This window comes from Boleophthalmus pectinirostris, unplaced genomic scaffold (genome assembly GCF_026225935.1).
Source record: "Boleophthalmus pectinirostris isolate CB_2022bp ecotype Guang Dong unplaced genomic scaffold, ASM2622593v1 HiC_scaffold_12, whole genome shotgun sequence".
Classification (NCBI taxonomy): Eukaryota; Metazoa; Chordata; class Actinopteri; order Gobiiformes; family Gobiidae; genus Boleophthalmus; species Boleophthalmus pectinirostris.
Window position 1 is genome coordinate 23,032,699 of NW_026571018.1, and position 21,746 is coordinate 23,054,444.

At 38.1% G+C, this 21,746-nt stretch overlaps 2 protein-coding genes across 2 annotated transcripts; one reads left to right on the top strand and one right to left on the bottom strand.

Moving 5' to 3' along the window:
* Positions 1–7,310: 7,310 nt before the first annotated feature.
* LOC110158495 (carotenoid-cleaving dioxygenase, mitochondrial-like) lies at positions 7,311–12,613 on the bottom strand. The gene is made up of 12 exons (XM_020923001.2): positions 12,472–12,613; positions 11,408–11,585; positions 11,117–11,328; positions 10,675–10,790; positions 10,491–10,593; positions 10,035–10,163; positions 9,787–9,947; positions 9,526–9,693; positions 9,043–9,180; positions 8,455–8,637; positions 7,963–8,073; positions 7,311–7,851 (listed from the first exon to the last, which is right to left on the bottom strand). The coding sequence occupies exons 1-12, from the start codon at positions 12,488–12,490 to the stop codon at positions 7,735–7,737; spliced, it is 1,635 nt and encodes a 544-aa protein (XP_020778660.1). The 5' UTR covers positions 12,491–12,613; the 3' UTR covers positions 7,311–7,734.
* A 727-nt stretch (positions 12,614–13,340) lies between these two features.
* Positions 13,341–20,145, top strand: snx19a (sorting nexin 19a). The gene is made up of 12 exons (XM_055148656.1): positions 13,341–13,384; positions 14,311–15,789; positions 15,874–16,012; positions 16,096–16,196; positions 16,274–16,393; positions 16,504–16,619; positions 16,713–16,800; positions 16,873–17,020; positions 17,124–17,247; positions 17,529–17,713; positions 18,175–18,262; positions 19,794–20,145. Exons 2-12 carry the CDS (start codon positions 14,347–14,349, stop codon positions 19,924–19,926), a joined length of 2,685 nt encoding a protein of 894 aa, XP_055004631.1. The 5' UTR covers positions 13,341–13,384; positions 14,311–14,346; the 3' UTR covers positions 19,927–20,145.
* Positions 20,146–21,746: the final 1,601 nt, after the last annotated feature.

Below are 21,746 nucleotides of genomic sequence, written 5' to 3' on the forward strand. Positions count from 1 at the left end.
GATCCTGTGGCAGTTCTGAGGGGAATGTTAATACGGGCCTCTGCTCTCTCTGGGGACACGCAGAATGGACTGTGGCTGCTAATGCACTGACTGTCACACTATAGCAGCACCAGCGCCTCGGCTAACTCAGGCAATCACTCAACTACACGACCTTATCTGCTGGATTAGACAAGTGCGATTTACACTGCTTTGTACATGGAGTTGCAGTTTAAAATGCTGATGATGATGATTTGGTCTGTTTGTTCTTACCATGTTGTATTTTAGGAGAAAGATAGATGATTGTAGCAGTTTTCTTAAACCCAGATTCAATTTAATCACAATTCATACACTTAGTCGCTTTGTGAATGGTTTTATGATCCAAAAATATACCTGTCACTCATTCAGAGCTGATAGAGGCTGACCAATAAGAGGGGGAAAAGAGTTTGAGCATAGATGCATACATGTTAGCATCACAGGCCTGTATCTATATATACAATATCTTTGGTAAGATAAAACCACAATCCAGCTTCTTCAGTTCCGATACCAATTTCGATACTATGACTTTAAGTATCTGCCGATATCAGTTGAAGCCAGTGCAGAGGCTGAAAACCGCATTTATGTAGTTGTTATTTATTTCTCAAGTAACTACAGAACAAGTTTCTGGGACTATTAAGACCAGTTAATAGTCTTATTAAATCATTTCATATGTTCAAACTGGATATTGTTTGACCCGATATTTGGAAGCTCATATTCGATCCAGCAAAAAAAACTACAAACTACGAACAACAACAAAACAACAACAAAACTAAGTGTTGGTGCTGATATCCAATACCAGTATCAGATCAGTGCATCCTTAGATAAAACTTGTTGAAAAATTTGTTGCTTTACAATCCCTCACTCTTAACTGCCCCTACATACACTTGATGTTAATTTTAGCCTTGACATGTTGTGGAGAAAATATGAAAAAAATAAAGCAAAATCCCTGTCACGGGTAAGACTTAAAACTATAATAAATGCAAGGCAAGGTAAAATGCCGTACCTTGGAACATTCTAAGCAAAGCCATTAAATCTCCACAGTGGCAGCCCCCCATCAGAAACGTTAGTGCGCCTTTAAGGTACCAGTTTGGGTCTTCATACTTAATCTGGCACAAAGATTTTAATCTCTTCACTCACAACCAAAGTACAAGGAGAGTGCATCAGTAATGATATGCCAAAGCCTAAAAACAAAAGGGCTAAACCACCATATTTTTGGACTTTACTAGTATTTAGAAAAGTCGCTTGATATTTGATGCTCTGTATTCATATTATGTTCCTTATTTGACTCTTTCTGGGCATTGCAGAAGTGTATCTCTATACTTTCTAATAGTTATGGTCACGTCAGTCATCCACATTTACTTGATAAAATAATGTTTATCATGTAGAATTGAGTTAAAAGATGATACAGAATGTCATTTTTGTGTCAAATTTTGATGCTCCCCCTGGTGGCGATGACAGGTGCTTGATGTCTGTCTCGGTTACTTCAGCCTCTTTAACCGCTGTTGTGCTGTGTGAGTGGTGCAGTTTTGTCACTCGTGGCTCCAGACCCCACTGCTACTGTATGTGTAAACATGAATGAAATAAAACACATTGCACTTTCTCTTCTACTCCCTCACTCCTTTTCCTCTTGTGTTTCCCAGCTGTGAGCAGAGAGAAAGCAGCCCACTGTCCTCACGCTGTTCCCTCCCCGACCAGCCAAGCTCCTTTCATAATGAATGGCAAGGTACGATAATAGCCTTCAGGTTGCCATAGAAATCAGACAGAGCCCCAGTATATGATGTGCTTTCCTTTTTTCACCGATGACACAAGACTCTCACAGGGAAAAGTTTCAACCCAATGAACCCAGGAACTAAATTAAGTTTGTGGAACTAAAAGGGGTATTTTATTAAACACAGATTAGGTCGCATGAGTGTTGGATAAAATGGAGGAAAAACGAACTACGAAATATACAGCTATCACAGGTGTATACTTTGGCTTTAAACAGAATTCAGTATTCTGTTCAAAGGAAGGAAAGAATGAAATATTAGTCATCTGAATCAAGTTTAGGTGTTTTGTATAAAATTAAATTATGATGCATAATTTGTCTGAGCTGCTGTGGTGTTTTTATACAACCTAATATGTGGGTTCTTTACCAGATTTTCAGCTCAAGATGTAGTTATATTGACACATGTATAGAGTAATTTAAAAACAGTGTTAAATGCGGAGGTTTCTTTTGCAGTAATTTAATGTTCATGATTAACTGCAGTTGAATAATCAAGATTAAGAGTTATGACCTAATTGTTTGTTGTTGATTTAATCTTTTGTCTCTAAGTGCAAATAATACACTTTTTTTTTTTTGCATTTTAGGAGTCCAGATATGTCCAGATATTAATTATCACACACAAATGTATAACTACACATTAAAGACTCCTCAAAATTAATAATTTAAAATTTTAGACTATACCGCACTTGGTTTGTTTTAAGTGAAAAAAGTTGCCATGTTGTTGTTTTAATTAAAGTAGTCATATATTGTATCGTCTCTTTGTTCCTACAGCTATTCTTTTTTGCTCACATGATACAATGACAGAAACACCGCATGAATGAAATGAACATAAGAAACAGTATTGTGCACTTCTATACATTGTTCTCCTTTTACATTTACATTTCCTAAACATAATTTTATTCAACATATCACAGAATAATAATAATGCTTTCTTTATTTTTGCTATGTGCTCATACTTAATAATTCAAGGCATTTCGTGCTAACCCAGAAATCAGTTGTTCTCTCTTTACCTTGTCCAAATAACAGCATTTTATATACAGCTTTGTTTCTGAATATGATTTATTAATATGATTCTCACACTTGTTGGATTTTGCTATTATTATTCCAACAATTAACCAATATTAAATCCTTTGATACGATTAGGCTAAGCTTACAAAGTTATGTATTTGGAAGATAGACTTTGATAAAGCTGATTAAATTGCAAAGGCGCTTAAACAGAGTTGTGACGGCGGTGAGCTTTGTGTTTTAGGGTCTCCTCAGGCGTTGGTACACAGCTGTGGGTTCTGCATTTCAGCTTCTTTTCTACAGGAAAACACCAACAGTGACCTTGACCACTTCAGAATGTAGTGGATAAACAAATACAAAACAAAAAAGTGCACTATATTCAAATGAACTACTATGAAATACTGACGACAACTTTATGTCACTGAAATAATAGTAGGGCTATTGTTTCAGTGACATAAAGTTGCATGATAATGATAAAACCATGATAAACACGAGTCATAAAAATAATAGTGCAATGATTCTTTGTACTTTTTGAGGGTACTTTGGTTTAGTATGTAAGTATTAAATATAATATTGTTCATCTGCCTATGTAAAAAATACCTTAATACCTTACTAAGATACCTTAATATTTTATTATTATGGCAAACACAGTGGTATAGCCTATGTGTGTATATACATTTTTATTAGCAATTTGGGAATTTTGTTTTAATCAAGCATCTGTGGTTGAATTGTAAATTCCTCATTATTGTACTCAATGCCTATCTGATATCACTATAACAACCCATCTTTATTATTTCATATTAAATCTAACCATAAGTGACAGTATTTATAAAAAAAAATCTTCTCTCCATATTGATGGCCCTAAAATGCATGTGTCACCAATAATGAGTCAGACCTCCAGTAACTGTCCCCCTTCTTGTCCTACCCTATGGCCCTGTTTTTCACACGTGGACTTGGCGAGGGCGTTTTTGGCCCAAGTCCCCGTGGCACCAAAAGGCTGCAGCATTCCTGATGTCTGTGGCTAATCTGAGGTGTCAGTCTGTGTTAATGCTGCACGGACACATTCGAGGGCACATAGGGACCGGACGGGCAGAGGGGCAAAATTAAAAACTCGTCCACAACATTCCTGCAGAAGAAGAGAGGTGGGCGTGTCTGCGTGGGTCACCTAAGGTTGAACAGGGGAGCTGGGCAGAGGTGCTTTACTGTAACAGTCTGACTCAGGACACAGGGGGGAGGGGCTGTGGCCGAACAGGGGGAGCATACTTCAAAGGGCGGGCTTTTTTACCTTGTCTCCCCTCATTGTAACAGGGCTAAATGAGCTCAAGAGAGCTTTTGTTCCTAATGTTAGACAACTGAGAAACAGGATGGAAGATGCCAAAAATGACAGAGGTCAGACGTGCACTTAATTATATGGTTTGTGACCAACTAGACCGTTTCTTCATGCCACCCTGATTTACCCAAAATCAGCAGAAACTCTAAACTTGTTAGAGCTAGTTCCACATTTGTAAGGTCAGACTGAGACAAGGTCTACAAAATAACCTATTCTGCCTCAGTTTAGTAGACACAGCTCCATAAAAAGTAACACACAGGTGACACTATAAAATATGTTTTTATCAGAGAGATTTCACTGCAGACTGTAGCTCACAGCTGGGCCAAGATGGATGGGCCAGTTACTAGCCCAGATTGAATATATTTATCTGAGTCCAGTATGGTGCATGTGACATGTGCTCTCGCCGACTCCCAGAGGAGCAACGAGAGGAATGCACCCGGGGTCAGAGGTCATCCGCCATGTTCACATGCACTGCTGTAGCCTGGCAACAGGTGCTGTACATAAGCCAGGACACACAAACGAAATCTGTTGCTTCTGTCTAAATTCACTCTTTTACTGTTTTGAGGATCAATGAGTAAGCTAATTGTATTTTTAACATTTCTAGGTCTGTACCTCTGATTGGTTTCAGTAGCTAATGCATTTATTCTAACCTTTTTTACAGCATCCAATCCTCAACAGCCACATCTGCAGAGAAAGTGCGGTTGGACTGAGAGGTTGGTAGTGTCTTAGGAAAATGATAGCTGTTTGCCAAGGTATTCCTGCTGCCTCCTCAAAGAGGCCCCACCATTCAGTACTGAGAGGTCAACAAGTACAGTCCATTTCCCACAATGCCTTGGGACAATGAAAAAACTTAAATATGCAGCCTGTTCCTTTAAGATGGTAAGACAGGAGTTGCTTCGCTCAGAGACAGATGGGGAGCAAGAGAGGAGATGTTTTGGGGGCTGCGCTGCAGACAAACTTGTGTTTCTGCTGTGGAACTGTTAACTTACCGTGATTCATTTAGTCAAATTATGGGTATCAGTTTGCTGCTACACCTCTTAGAAAAAGACTTGTGTTGCTAGGAGAAGCTTCAGGCTTTTCTTATTGGCCACTAAGATGGCCCAATAAGAGCCCTGCCCCCAGCAGCAGTGCCATAGTAGTACCCCAACATGCAGAGCTGATTAATATGTCAGACATGTTTTATGGGTTAACTTGAATCAGACGAGCTGTATTGAAAAGACTGCAGCACTGCTCTAGTGTTTTGTGTAAGTCTATATGGAGAGCGTGCCGGCGGGAAATACCACAGCCACATATCGCGCTCAGCACTGAAGGTCAAAAGACGCTCTGGATCCTGGGCTGGAAATGTGCACATAACATGCATACGCAGCATACTGTAACGAAGAACGCACTCAAGACAGAGTACAGGATAAACTAGACCTCTGAACATCTGGTTGTGTCTGGAATATGTAGAGTAAATTCAACATCTAAATTAGGGGCAATACATGTCTGTTTCAAGTGTTTAGGTGGCACTGTACTGTATACTGTAACTGTACAGTAGCTCTCAGAAGTAAGCTATTAAATGTGTAGGGTCATACATATTTTTATGAACACACTTTTATTTATTTTATTAGTAATTATCTGTTTTAAAGAGCTTTACCTCTTTTAATTGAAGTATAGAATTCACATTATTGCCTCGTGCACTGGACGTATATGAGACTGTCCTCTCCCCATTTGGGATGCTAACCAGTGTTGGGCAAGTTACTCTGGAAAAATAATCAGATCATTTAGTTACTTAGTTTCAAATATAATCCAATTGCTATTCATAAAATCTAATTACAGTAATCCTAACTAGTTACTGCCTGAAGCGTATACATGGGTGTATTTTAATGAGTAAAATTCACATTTTGTAAAATATAGCTATTTTTAGACTATATTGTAGTACATAAACAAGAGCATGTATTGTCAAAACAAGAAGTAATATAATGCCTGTTTAACAATAATGTGAGACTGTCCATTCCCATTTGATTGGTCACTTTACTCTTATTACAGAAACATTCTGTGACAGCTCTGTTTTCAGCTTTGCTCAACACTTGTGGGATATTAATACATCAAACAGACTAAAAATAAACACAGTGACACTGTGCATCCACTCCATGTATCCAACCTCCACAGTAATCACAACAACATTCATTCTACAATGAAACATACAAGACTGAGTTATTATGTGCAAATCCTTTCATTTACTGTACATTTTAAATTGTTCACTATGTCACATCAAGTTTCAATTGAAAAAGATGATTAAATTCTGTTTAAATGCTACATGAAAAATTAAGTGACAGCTATTTCTGAGTCAGGTTGCATTTCCTCTTTTTTCATTATCACATTTTTAGACATTTGGGACCAAAAATGTTTTCTAAAACTTTTTTTCCCTAGTTTGGTTGTTGCGGCTTTAACTGATGGTAAATCTGCAGGAATTTTTTCCTCCTCTGCCTTTGTTCACCTCTCTATGGGAATGTGCATCTGCTGTCTGACCACACATGCAGCAACAAGGAACAGGACTCTGTAAGAGGCTCTGAAATGGGTAAGCTTTTTACTTTTACATTTCTGTGTATAAAGAGACATTTGTATGTTTTATTCACACCTGTATGACCATTGTATTTTTAAATTTAAAATATTGTTTGTTGAAACTTCACCTCTGGCCATAGAGTTTTGGGGGCAGTAAACTAGACCAGATTTTGACTCATAACTAGAAAGTGCTGACCTCTAGTGTATCATTTGGGCATTGCATGTTTACTATTCACAATTCTTTAAACTAATCATGTGACGTAAAAGCTGCTGACTGTTTACTAGTTTACTAATATGTCTGATATTTCTAAAGTGTTAAATCTGTTAAATACATTATCAATACATTTTCACATTGAAAACCAGCACAACAACACAAAGTTCCTAGGCTGTCATTCAGCTCAATGCATACTGGAAGCCTTTTGGCTGCTAGACAGGTTTGTTAACCTTTTAAGAGCATTGTTGACATAATTATGTGAAACAATTCTGAGTCTTTTGCCCATTTAAGAAGCACTGAACTTGTAAATATGGCATTATAAAAGCATTCAAACATGTATTAACAAAGAACATCACAATACTTGCAAAAGAAATTTAATGGATATAAAAATATAAAACTGACTAAGATCATATAAAATTTACTGCAATAACATTCACGGTCATTGATACAAGTTGGAATTAAAAACAAAATATGTTGTCATTAACATATAGTAAGTAACTTAAATGCCACTGAGCAAATATTAATAAATGAATGTTGCATTGTATTTATAAATACAAATACAATACAGTAAAAAAATAATTCAACTCGCCTCTCAATTAAGTAGAATTTTGTGAAAGTCTGAGTTAACCCCCATATAAAACATGCTTGAAATAGCTCTTACAAAATCTAAGAATACATATGTTATATATTATGGGTTGTTTTCCTTTTTCCCTTTTGTTGTATTGATTGTTTTTTCACAAGAATCTAGTTTATTGACAAGCTCTTTGTTGTAATATAACAGAATACTGGCTTAATTTTTTGAATAAGATATAGTAGTGGTTAAAAAAGGCATTAGTGGTTTATGCTAGTACAGGTTATACAGAGTTATGCAGAGGCACTGAAGGCACCATGAAACCCATAGGGAATGTTCACAGGAACATTAGCTCTTCCCAGCTCCTCAAACGTTTTGGCATTGAGAACAAGGAGGAATGTCCCTTTATCCTACATGGAGAGAGAAGTACTTTTATCAATTCCAGCAGCACTAGCAACTCATAGATATCAAGATTTACTGGGCTTGAACTGTACTGTATTTTTGAAAACTATGGATCTTACTTGTGAGGGGGTGAGGATGACGGATAGTATTACTCCATCGTCTTCCTCCGTGGCATCGGGAGCAGACACAAACACTGGCTCTGACGGGTAAAAGCCCTGCTGGTGCCACACCTGGGACAAAACCAAGTCAAATGTGTCAGTAAAAAAGTAAAACCTGGAGTAAGATATTGAACTCTATTCACCTCTTTATCTTTAAGTTAAAGTTCTTTAAGTTAAAGCAAAAAAATTAGTCAAATGTTCCTCCAAAGTAAACTATACACTTTTTATGGACAGAGGATTGATTAAAAGACCCAAAGATATTGTCGGCAATTAGACGTGGAATCTCAGTCTTTATTAAAAATTGTTTAATTCCCCCAACCCTACTGACTATCCTTAGTTTATCCATTTATTAACACGAACAATAATTAAATCAATAATTAATTAATTACATTTGAATGATTTAGTGTCATGTATAAATCGTAAATCTTTTTGGAAACTATGTCTGGACAGTACCTTTAATGTTTTGTTGCTCAGATCCATCTTGATGAGTGAGTCTCCCACCAGATGTCTGAATCCACAGCCGTAGTAGTAGCGGTATGGTTTGGTGTTGCATCTGCGATAGTTGATCTGAGGGAATTCCAGGCCACCATAGTTCATTAGGTCGTCTCCATGGAGATCCTCATGTTGACAGAACACCTGAGAAAGTAAACGAAACATATTCTTGAAAAAATTGTTTGTGGCTTGCATCCCTGTCATTAGAGTTGTAGTTGACTGATAAAATTCTTTTACCGACTTCAGACATGCCCTGTGCAGTGATTAATTGGTGAAAAGCTTTACAAAGCTCCCAAAATGATTAGGATAAAAAAGTATATATACAAAGAAATAAGTAAACCACATCTTCATAAGTGAAAAGGCAGATTTAAATATTCATCACTCATGATAATAATAATAATAATAATAATAATGATAATTTAAAAAAAACAACACTAGTAAAAATGTGATCAACTAAATCAGCTAAAGGACTAAAAGTACTATTAGTCAACATGACTGCTACCTAAATGTAGATGTTGTGCTGAAATGAGGTTTGTAAACAGTGGTTACCTTATCTTTGCTAACTTTCACACAGGTGGCCTCACTGTTGGGCCGTGTGTTAAGGTTCTGTCCTGTCACTGTGTCATTGGTCACGTTCAGAGGCAGCACAAAGCGTCGAGGGAAAGGCCTGCACAATGTATTATACACCTGAAAGAATAGACACAAAGGCTTTTGTTAGCATCATCCAAAAACGGCTAAAATGGGATTTGTCATCATACCTCATTTTTAGTTAGCCTAATTTTAACCCAGTGGAGATTTTAGTTTACTTTCATTCACTTAAAAATATTCTGACATGTGGTAAGTGTATTAACCAGTAGTGACTGGTAAGTTTGTGGATCCATTCATTTACAAATAATAATAATAATCATGTTCACAATTTGTGGATATTAAGTTTCTCTCAAAGTTATACAGGTCTCTGTCCTCTATCTTAAGTTATAACATTATCAACTCTATAATGTGAACACCACATCTAAAGCACCTGTATATGCTAACCTGGTCTAGTGCTTCTCCTGACTTGCGTAGGTTCTGGATGAGATAGTTGTTAATGGCATCACCATCATCTGCACAGCACAGGTCAACCATCAGGAAGCCATCCTCCTCAAACGCATTGATCTGGTGGAAGGTGGATATGGCTTTGGTGTAATACTTCACTGGACTCACCTGTAGGGGGCAGTATGGACATAAACACCATGTGGACCCTATAAAATAAAAACCTGTAAAATGTTCTTTCTCTGTCATAGGAGCAGACTATACCTCTCCTGTTTTCTTATTCACTAAGTGGAACACAGTGTCCATTTTAGGATCCCAGTAGATGCCTTCACCAAGGGCCCTTCCTCTGAGTTTGCATGTGACAATCTTCAGTAGATCCATTTTAATTGGTTGTTCAATAAAAACCACATAGTTTTCCGACATAGCTACAGAAAAGATCAGATGCAGTTTTTTAATAACACCGGTACATAACAGCATACAGTATAACACAGGCCTGAACAGGTGGGACTCACCAAAGCTGTGGTAGTACGAGGGATGGGCCTTGTTTGCAGGGACGATGGAGCAGAGGACTTTAGCTCCCTGCAGAGTGTCTGTTGCATCTTTTTTCTCAGGGGGTACACAGATTATGTTGTACAGAGCTCCTGTGGTGAATTAAATGTTATTTTTGTTACATTATACAATTGGGCTATGAAAGTTGAGTTTGACATGATTATAAAACATTTTTGCAATATCCTCTGCAAAGAAAAAAATATTTATGTACTTGTAATTTTGACCTTTACAAGAATGAGCTGAAATTAGTTTATCAGTTTATGTTCTCTTCTCTCTCATGTCAATGATTCTGGAGTTGTTCAAAATGTCCTATTTTTGAAAATTGCAACACTTAAAAAAATCAATTTCTGGCAGTCAAATCTGGCAGCCCTATTGTACAACAAAAAAGTAGGAGCAGATTTGTGGGCAAACAGACTCACCCTTACTGCCGTAGGAGTTGCCCATGTTATAAGCAGTGCCATCTGGATCATAGTGCGGATGGGCAGTGGCTCCATTTACAGCGATGAACTTGCTCCAGTCCACCTTCATGCAAAGCATACCCCTTATTCTTTGTATACACTGTCACTATAGTTGCAGTACTACTACTACTAATACTTTTCTTACCTTCTCCACTGTGTCAAGGTTTTCCGGGTTGACTCTGTGCATGAAGTTGGTCTCTGTGCTGACATAGTAATCACCCTTGTACGTGACAAAGTTCACACTGGCATTGTCTGTGGGTTCTGTGGGACACATGTTTTATAAAACAGATACTTTATGTGTATGGCACATTTAGTTTTTACAAGTGCAAAACAGCAAGTCCAAAAGTCTTTATGGATCTGTTTACTTAACGAGTTTTCCTTCTTTGTCAACACACTCTACAGCATGTAACCTTAACCATCTATATTTAGTAATTGCCTTCCTTGGTCAATACCAGCTACCAGTGTACAAGCAAGTACACAATTTAGAGAGACTTGTCAAGTCATGTAAAAATAAACTCTGCAGTTAAATAGATATATATGGTAATAAATATAATGTGGAATATAAACAGATAAGTTATTGTAAATACCTATCATCTCAAATCTAGAAAGAAACCTCTGGAAGAAGTTTTTACATGGGTCGGGCATGGCCAGAGTCCCAAACTCAGACATCACAATGCGGTCTTTCTCACTGTTCTTCTTAAAGGCGTCACTTTGGAGGAAGCGGCTCATGTAGGTCACCTGACCATTTTGGATGTTGTATTGGTGCAGCATTGCCATCCCATCAAACCAGTGGTTATAGCTGTGAAGACACAGACACAGTGCTGTGTAATTTCAGCTCTTCGCAAAGCAAAAGTTTATTAGAAATGCAGCAGACTCACTGAGTGTTTCCAAACTCAAACTTCCCCGGGCCATTACGCAGCAGCTTTCCATTGATCCATGTGGGGATGGTGCCCTGTACCTCAGTGGAGATGGGCGCAGAGGTCTCCTCAACTGACTGGACTAATGGGGCGATGGTCTCCAGGCCTGTCCTCTGTGTGGTGCATTTCTTAGGCTCTTCTGCAGTAGAAAAAAAAAAATGTGGATTTCTCAAGAGGCTAAATCCAGGTCAGATTCTTGAGGCGTGAGTTCTGAGATTATGTTCAACATCAGATTTCAAATATGCATTTTAGAAAAACCTAGAATCAATCAATCACTCCAGTGACAGTAAAGTCTAAATAACAGGTTTGGTGCTTCTTCTAACACATGGTCACATTCCTCAACATTAGAGGGTTAGTCAGGTTAGCAGACTTATTGATTACAGTCAGTTAAGGTACTACCTCACAAGCAGGGACTAGTACATGGAAGGCAAAAAGCACCTTGATGCTAATCCAAAATAAGAGTAAATTATTATTGTTATTTATTGCTTTCAGACTACAGACTTGCTAGAAATGTGTTATTTTACCTTTATTACCTGTTGTCTTTACAATGACAACAAAATGTTCCTGCGCTGATATTATGATGCTGTTTGAATTGGGCTTGCCTACAAGCAAAACAGACTTGCTCCCTGAAAATGTATTTCAATGAATGTGAAAAAGTCTATAATGTTAAATGTGATATCACCCAATCCTATCCCTAATAAAGCCTAGCCTTCTGCAGTCTTATCTCTATAGTTATAACTAATGCATAATGTAGACAGCTTAAATTACAACAAACAGCTAGCACAGTGAAGATATCACATCCATGGCTCGACCAGTACAACCCAGAACAAAATTATCTAAATATTTAACTCTAATTCTATGTAGCCAATAAACTGTTGTAGCTTCATATCTTGATTTAAGACCCGCATCACGGGCTACAGTCATCTCTCCTACACGAGCGCTCACCAACACATGGAGGTTAGGTAAAGATACAAACAACAATTAGCTAATAGCTAATTAACTAAATTGAATTATAGGTATTTTACCGCTTATTCCCGGAGACATCGCGGACTCGTGCTGCGGATAGAAAGATGGAGCTTCTCTGTTGCACCGTGCGCTGCTCTCTGCCAGCACTGACGGAGAGACTTACATAAAAACGTTATGTAATGCTACCGTGTGCTGGGAGGGAGGAAAGACACATAGGAGGAGCACAGTATATGTAGGCTTATGTCTTCCTGTGTCGTTGGGCTGACAAAGACAATTCTGTATCTGTTTTACGCATGGGAATTATACAATGGCTTTGTGACAGACAGACTGTGCTCATGATGCGAGACACGCTCCTTCCAAATATGGGGGTGTTCAAGAACGAGAATTTGGAATCAATCAATGAGTTATAAATAGGCTCAAAGCTTTAGGCTATTATACCTCATCGAAATCTATTGAATACTTTTAAGTGCTAGTAAAAGGAAATAAAAATAGGACTTTACACGTTATAAAGTAGCGTGCTTTTATTTCTGTGGACATGAAGTCCACTTGAACTTCAGGTACACCACTGGAGGGCGCTTCAACCACATTAATTCATTTACAATGAGGGCATGTTCAACAACGGTAACTAAGAGTATGAACAATAGACGACCAATAAAGCCCAACGAACAATAAAGACTACTTAAACCAACAACATTTTACACACATTATTTTAATTTCACATTTTCCAGTCATATAATATGACTGGAAAATGAGAAATAATTATATGGTTCCTCATTATAAAATGCATGCAAACTGAAATAGGCTTCTTTTGCAGGCTTGATGAGCAGGCTCGGTGAAGTCACTGGTTCAAGACAAGTCACTGTCCATATGGGCCGTATGAAGACATGTTGATCAGGATAATCCAGATTACAGCAAACCTGGACTGTCGAACAACCACCTGTGTGCTGCACTCTGGAGGCTTCCACTATGAAGGTAAGTAATTTCATCAAACACAAATGTTTCTGGACGGTACTGAGCATGGATACTGTATGTTTATAGCTGAACTTACACTGCAATGTCTAGTGTTCGGAAATAACTAAATACATGTACTGAGAATACATACTGAGAAAACTAATTTTAAGTAACTGTATTCAGAATACAGTTACTTTTCAGTAACCAAAAGAATACCTTATCATCATCTAATTTAGGCTTTAAACTGCACATAAAAGTAGAGAAAAATATACAACTCTGCTCTTGTGGCATGTGCATATGTGATTTAATAATAAAAAATGCTTTAAAAATTGTGAAACAAATATAAAGTTTTTATTAATACTGTAGTATATCTTTACACTATAATTTAAATATAGGCTCGACGTAAAAGTACAGCATTGTATGTATTGAGAATACAGTACTCTGATTGGATAATGTGTCACAATACATCAATACACACAAAATACATTTTAATGGAGGTAACTAAATGCATGTTCAAAGTATTCTTCCCATAACTGGCAAGCTTTAATGATCTTCAATACAGTGCTCATATTTTCTTGTTCTTGTGTGTTATCAGCTGATGTATAGGCGACCATGGTATGCCAGTCGTATCTCTTCTTTGTCAATCTCAACAACTGAATGTTGTCCTTTCCAAGACTGCAATACTCTGTCCCGCTTCCCATTTATCTTTCCCGTGAGAAAGCGAGAATCCATCCCCTCCCTCCTCATACATTGTTCCAAAGAATAGTTTTGTTGTTTTAAAATCAGCTCTTTGTCGTTTAGCTTTCTGCAATATTGTGTCATCTGTTGTGTGGCTTGAACATTGCAGATATAGGATCATGCAGTTATTAATTCAAACTAAGATGAAAAAAATTATCAAATGATCAAATTGACATATACTTAATTTTATTTATTTTTATGTCTCCCAGAATCCAGTGCTCTTCCCTCTCTAATGCTTCTCCCTGATGGCTCTCCTCTCCTCTCTGTCAGAGTATCTGGGCCAACCCCGTCTCTTAGGATGTGTGGCTCTCTTGTCTTGGCTTGTGCTCTTCCATCTCCTGGTGAATGTTTGGCTTCTCTGCCTCTTCACCAGTTTCTTGGTGGTCCTGGGTGGCTGGCTGGGCTGTCGAGCTTTACTGGACGCCAACAGCCTGCTACATTTAGAGCACTTCCTCCCACTGGGTAAGGTGAACCCTCCTGTGTATTCACCTGAACATGAGTGGAGGTTAAACCATGAAATACACAGCGCTGCACATAAAGCAGTCCGGGATTTTGTGTCGTCATGGTACCGCACTGTCCTGCCCGAGGTGGAGGGCGAGTTTGAAAGGGCAGTTCTCAACTCGATGCTGGAGTCTGTGATGGAGCTGAAAGAGCGTGCACGCAGAGTTGACAGAAAGGAGCTGATTCAGAGATTGCTGGAGGTGTATGGCTGTCATCTGCAAAGCTATATGAAGGCAAAACAAATACAGGCTTCACATACAAAGGATATCAGTCTATGGGAGATCTACAGTGAAGTGGACACGCCCCATCCTGCTGTTTGCTCTGATGAGAGAAGCTACTCCACAGCTCTGGTGAACCTGGTACTCCATGTTCTCGTCCCGTACCCTCAAATGGAGACTAGAACAGGTGGTTACATGGTCACCGAGCTCATCACCTGTAATGTTCTGCTGCCACTACTTCACAGAGTGGCCGATCCTGATTGGCTCAACCAAACCATAGTGGAAATCTTCACCCGCTCCAAAGCTCCCCCAGAAATGACTCCCCTCCCGACAGATACATTGTACAGGTGTCCCATTCAGCAGGAGTCCTGGACCACCTGCCGCTCACTGTCCTCCTCAGACCCTCTAGGACTGGTCACTTCAAGTTTGTCTGATTCTGAGGAGCAGCTAAGTCCTAAAACACCTTCTGAGGATTCACCCCAAGGCTCCATGGTTAGCATAGCGTCTAGTGACAAAACAGACTTTCACTTGGAAAATTCAATTGCACAATACAATGTAACCTGCTGTTCACTAAGTACAGTTAAATGCTCCACTATACCACAATGCAAAGTGCCCTCCATGACCTCCCTTTTACCGTCAGATTCAGATTATGATTTAAAAGGGCGTTTCTGTGATTGCGGTCCATCTACCAACTTCTGCAAAGTGATTACTTTGGAAGAAGATGAACCATTTGGGTGTTTTGCAACTCTAAAAGGTCTTGGGCCTAAACAGGTTGTTCCAGAGGACTCCTTGTGGCCAGCGGGCATGTCCCAGGACAAGTCACCCCCAAGAAAGTTTGATCTAACACTGGACAGTCCTAACCACTCCCCAGCACCTGTGAACATCCAAAATGTCCATATAAGTGGCACAACTACTGCCAAAGAGCAGCGTGGCACGAGCACTCATCTCTTTACTGTCTATACTATAAAGGTGATATGAAATGTAGTTATCACATGAGACTAAATAACAATATTTGCATGTGTAGAATTCACACATTTTTGCTTTGTTTTACAGTTTGATACAATAAATGAATCTGAAAATGGTGGCGCTCAGCACTCTTTCACCAGTCACACAATAAACCGCAGATATAGTGAGTTTCTCAACTTGCAAACACGCCTGGAGGAAAAGCCAGAAATGAAGAAACTGCTAAAAAGTAAAAATTTTAATCCATAAATGTGATTTACATAATGGTCTGAAAAATCCTACTTTCAGTCTTATATATTGGTATTTTTTCAGATATCAAAGGTCCCAAAAAGATCTTCCCAGACATTTCATTTGGCAATTCAGACAGTGAGAAAGTGGAAGCTCGTAAATGCCAACTTGATACCTTTCTCAAAGTAGATACATAAGTACTAACATGATAAAAAAAAAAGGGTTGTGTCTTTGCTTTTATATGATTTATTTTGTTTTGTAGCAACTGAGCAGTATTCCTGAGACAGCCAACAGTGAGGACATGCAGGAGTTCCTTGGCCTCAACTCTGATGTCTGTGCTCACTTTGGAAGGAGGCCTGTCGGCAAATCAAGAATTGATAAGGTGATAAATATCACACCTTTTTTCAATGTGCACAATGGTCTTTCCAACAATGCGAATTTGATGCTTAATGTAATTTGTGTGTCTGTGGGTTTTCTGACTGATTGACAAAGATGATGGAAAATGCACTGGACACTTTAAAGACTGCCTTTCCCTACCCAGACCTGAGTCCAACTGAGGACTCTGACATTGATACGGACGGAAGAATGCCGGAGATCAGGAAGTACAGGTGATCTTTACATTCCTTTTTAATCATAAAAAATAACCTTTTTATGACTATGATGTAGAACTTTTAAGTTTGCAGTATTTTTGTCCACAACAGGAGGCTGTTCCAAAATAGGATGTCTACCTCACTGAACATTTCTGAGCTGCCTCCTAAAGTGACATACTGCTATAGTGCGAGCAGCCCTGTAAGTCAGTACACAACTGTATAAAGATAAGTTTATGTCAGAAGAGTTTTTAACTGTTTAATCTATTTTTAGATGCTCAATGGAATGACACTCTCAGGCCTAGAAAACTTTGTGAAGGATCAAGAGCAGCGCATGTGTAGTTTATCTGAGAAAGGGCCCCAGGAATTGTGGAGTGAACAGTTTGGCAAAAACACAAAGGCTTCTGGCAAATCCAGCACAGGTTTGTACTGCTCTCAACAGTACAGTACAGTAGTAACATGAACCAGCCACTTGTGGGCAGCAAATATCTAGGTGGTTTCCATGGATGTTTTTGCTCACTTCAGATACAGCTGTGGCAGATGTGGCCTTGAATATTCTGTGTCTGTTGATGAAGGACCAGTGGAACTGGCTGTGCACTGAGAACATCCAGAAGACCATTCGACTGCTGTTTGGCACCTTCATAGAGAGGTGCAGAGGCTTTTAGTGGTCTAAATACTTCTCTCACTGTTTGTATGGCTATTTAGTCCTGCAGAACAAAAGTATTGTTTAAACAAAAGAGTTATGGTTTTGTGGTAGCCTACAGTTGTTTTTTTGTGAACTATTTTCCCATAACACAATTTCCACACTCAAAGACCTCCCTTGTTTCATGCTTTGGTGGTCTATGGGAAAATTTGGAAATCCTTCTGTCGAGCCTTTGAATTCTCATTTCATTTTGTGAGTTTCTGACTATTGCTGCTGCTGTGTTCCAGATGGCTAGATGTGGGAGTGGCCCACCTGACCAGCGCCCCCTGCTGGGTGATTTACCTGCAAGTTCTGCAGGAGGCGGTGTGGCCTGGTGGTACATTACCTGCTCAGCCTCGTCCTGAGCGCAGTACTTCTCAGAGAGAAGAGACCAAAGAGAGATGCCTCGAGTGTCTCATGCAGCTTATTCCCCGTATGTCCTATTGTCTTACACTAGTACTTACAGTACTTATAATTTATTTTTCATTTTTTTGGTTTGGTTTTTTGACCATAATAAATCCACATCCATAGATTTAGTGTCATCAATAACATATATATATATATATATATATATATATATATATATATATATATATATATATATATATATATATATATATATATATATATATACTAATAATTATTTTTTCCAAGGGGAAAGAGCAGAGACAGTGTTATAGTTTGAGACTGTGTAATGGTCAGTCCAAGATTTGAACCCACAACTTTCTTGCATTAAATGTCTTGAAAGGTAATTTCACTACTGGACAATGAACAGTGTTATATCTTATCTTGAACTTGTTTGATCTGTAGAATGGCTAGTAATAGAACCTATTCTCTTTAGTAACCTTATGCCACAGTTAATTCACTGTATTTGATCTTGTATTTCTTCCACAGAGCTGGTGACTGATATGCTGGGGACAGAGAAGTTTTGTCTCAGTCTGGAGACAGTACTGGAGTCTTTACAGGACTATCAAATAAACAAGTGAGTCAACAATGAAACCGCGCACTAAACACACACTGACTATGCTAAACTCAGCAGTTCAACTCAAACCACACAAATAACTGTAGCATTAAACTAAACTAAACACTGATCATGAGGAGTTCACATGTCCCACACAATACAATACTGCTGCTACTATTCAGAGGTCATGTGAAATCAAATTAAAGTGCATATGACAGGTTAGACTGCTCTTCATTAAAACATAGTTAACATCATTATATTTAACAAATATGTCTCACATAGTTTTGTCAAGTTTTTTTTTTTTTTTTTTTTTTTTTGGTGAAGTTGACCATTTTACTTCCTGTTTGGACATGGCCTGCAGATATGACATATGTAGAGGTATTCCTAGCAACCATAATTTTAACAACAGTCAAAACATCTAAATTGCACATTGATTAGACTAAACTTGGTCATTTTGTTAAATGGATGTTTAAACTAAACTGGTGGTTGGTAATTGGTGTTGATGACAGAGGTATTCCATTTTAGAACTCAGTGCTACTTCCTCTATTAGTGAACCTTTCTTTTCAGCTTTGTTCCACAAACTGTCACTTGACTGATGTAAAACTCTAATAAATATTTATTAGACATACAATCCCACCAAACAATGTGATAATTGCAAAAACATGAAAACCGGTCATATGCACTTAAAGGTTTCTCAACAGCTTCCCTCTCCCAGTGTGTACTTCTGTGGAAGCTTGTTCTCACTGACCATCACAAAACATTTCCAAACATTGATCACAGTCACTTCAAGCTCTGCCAAGAAGCTCTTTCTCGTCAATGGAAAAACAGCAAATTCATCCACTCAGCACCTGTTTCTGGTAACTTCTCTGTTAACTTTAATAATTGGACAAACATTGTGCAAGTAGTGTAAGAAAAGTTATGAACAAGTGAAGGCGTGTCAGTGTGCAAAAGACACATTAAAGACAAACCAAGGGTTTACTAGCTTTTACTTTACATGTTTTATAGGGGAAATTGGAGCAACCAGATGAAATGTGTGTATATATAGAGAGAAAGTATAAAAAACACTGAAACACACATAATATCTTGAGGAAAATCCAGGACCAGCATTTAATATCTGCCACATCAACATTTCAAACTATTGTGAATGCAACTTTGTGGTCATATAACCTTGTCAATGCCCAATCTCTTCTGATCTCTGAAGCTAAGCAGGTCTGGGCCTGTTTTGTAATATAATGGGAGACTACTGGGACTTCTGGGGCAGCAATGGCTATAATGGAAACTGTTGTTGTGTCCTTAGGCAAGACATTTCAACTATCTTGCCTAGTATGAATGTTTTGAGTGACTAATCAGTGGTACTCGCACTTTACCCAGGAAAGTTGTGGCTGCAGTAATAGTTTACCACAACCAAGTATGGAATGAATGAATAATGCATAAAATTGTTAAGAGATTTTGTGTGTCTGGAAAAACTTGATTTAAGACTAATGTATTATTATTTATTAACCATAATTACATATTTTATATTTACTTAATCTTGTCTTGTGATTGTGTTTAGGCATTTGCTCTACTGCATTTGTGATTTGCTGTTGGAACTGCTTATTCCTGAGTCATGTGACGAGTCCTTTCAAACATCGCTCTTACAGAGACTTGGAAAAGACACAGAAAAGGACAATAACCACCACATATGAGCAGCTGTACCATGCTCCCATACTGTAAACATTTTAAGTGGCCTTTTAGTCATTAAGAAATTTCATGACTTCTATAACTACACTGTAAGGTATATAGTAGTATACTGTACATTTGTCTGTACTGGCCTATAGCAGAGGAAACAAGGGACATGATATGCAGCTCTGAGAACAAATCATCTACTCAGCCCACAGTCACGTTATCTACTCAAACACTGTATTTATTTCACTTAATAAATATCTGCCATAAAAGCCACAGGCAATTCGAACATGTGTTTCTCCTCTGCCGTGCGATTAGCTTCCATGCGGAACACAAATCATAAGACCTACAGTTTTACACTGCACGTGATTACATATTGTGTTGTACTTCCATCAGATCACTTTAGGAACTTTTTTGGTGTAAGTCATTGTTTGGTAAAAAAAAACAAAAACAAAACAAAACAAAAAAAAACCTTAAAGGTGACTTCTGTTTATCTCAATCACATACAGTATCATACAATACCCTTCTTTACCTTTGAAAAAAGGGTGACCACCTGTCCCTCTTTTGGTTGATAATGGTGTTCCCTGATATTACAATCACTTTCACTGTGATTTGTAAGATCATGAAGTCTATGAAGAAACTATAAGGTTAAATTTCCATCCCACAAGTCCCAGCATAATACACAACCTGTCCTTTTTAAATTAATATTTGATGCAGTCTGGCTGGTAACTTCTCTTCTTGCATATATAACCAAATGTATGGCCTAAACTACATAGTTATATGAAAAGGTTTAATATCTGACATACATAGATGGAATAATTAGGCTCCAAATTTCCAAGAGTCATATTTAATACACATTTAAGTCACATTTAATATTTACTTGGGACTTAGAATCGGATTTAATTGCTGACTGTCTAGACACTTGGTCTCACTGAAATTCTTGATCATTTTTAGCAAATTGCTCAAACTGTGTGAAACATTTAAACTTTACTGCATGATTTATGGAGATAAGCCATTTTTATTTGAAATAAATTGCAACTTAAAAAAGGAACAAAATGTCTACAACTTAAGAAACAAGAAATCAAGCAACATCAGACTTGTTGCTTCTGTATCATGGTTTTAATGGCCAGTCCCACTCTGCTGAAAGAGAATAAGTATTATTTGACAGAAACTGTCTTCTCTTCTTTCCAATCTCTTGCTATTTGTAAATAATTGTCTCATCCACTGTGAAACATTTTTTTCTGATTTAAAAATGAATTGTGTCAAATTGAGTCCTCGAATGATGAATGGAACACAATGACCCAACTGGGTTAAAATGTGAAACAGAACTATTTTAGTCAAGCAAGAGTAGAAATGGGATAAAAGGACACACATTCTGTTTTTGTGAAGGTTATTTTTATATATTGTATAGTTTACTGTCCCTGCACCACACTGAGCTCTGGAGCCAGGATCTTGGCCAGAAGTACCTTGCTGTAGGAGGTGTGTGTTTTGAAGGCAGAGTTCATTGACTCAGTATGAGAGTATGTGTAGGAGTCAGTTAACTTGCACACTATTGCAGCTGGAATCCTAGGCATTTGAAGACCCCCAGAGCGGCTGATGAACTGTGAATGATAGTGTTGTATTTTATCTGTGATACTGCCTCAGAGACAGAAGAGTCGACTCGCGATCACAACAGATGTTCCTATGGACTCATTGCTTCTTGGGCTTTAAAGATGCACAGCTCTTCTGATGGAGAGTCTGCCCCCAGTGTTTTTGACTATGAAAAAATACATTGACAAACATATATTCTTACTGTGAGTGGATGCGCCTTTCTGCACATCTGACCTGTAACTTAACCAGGTGA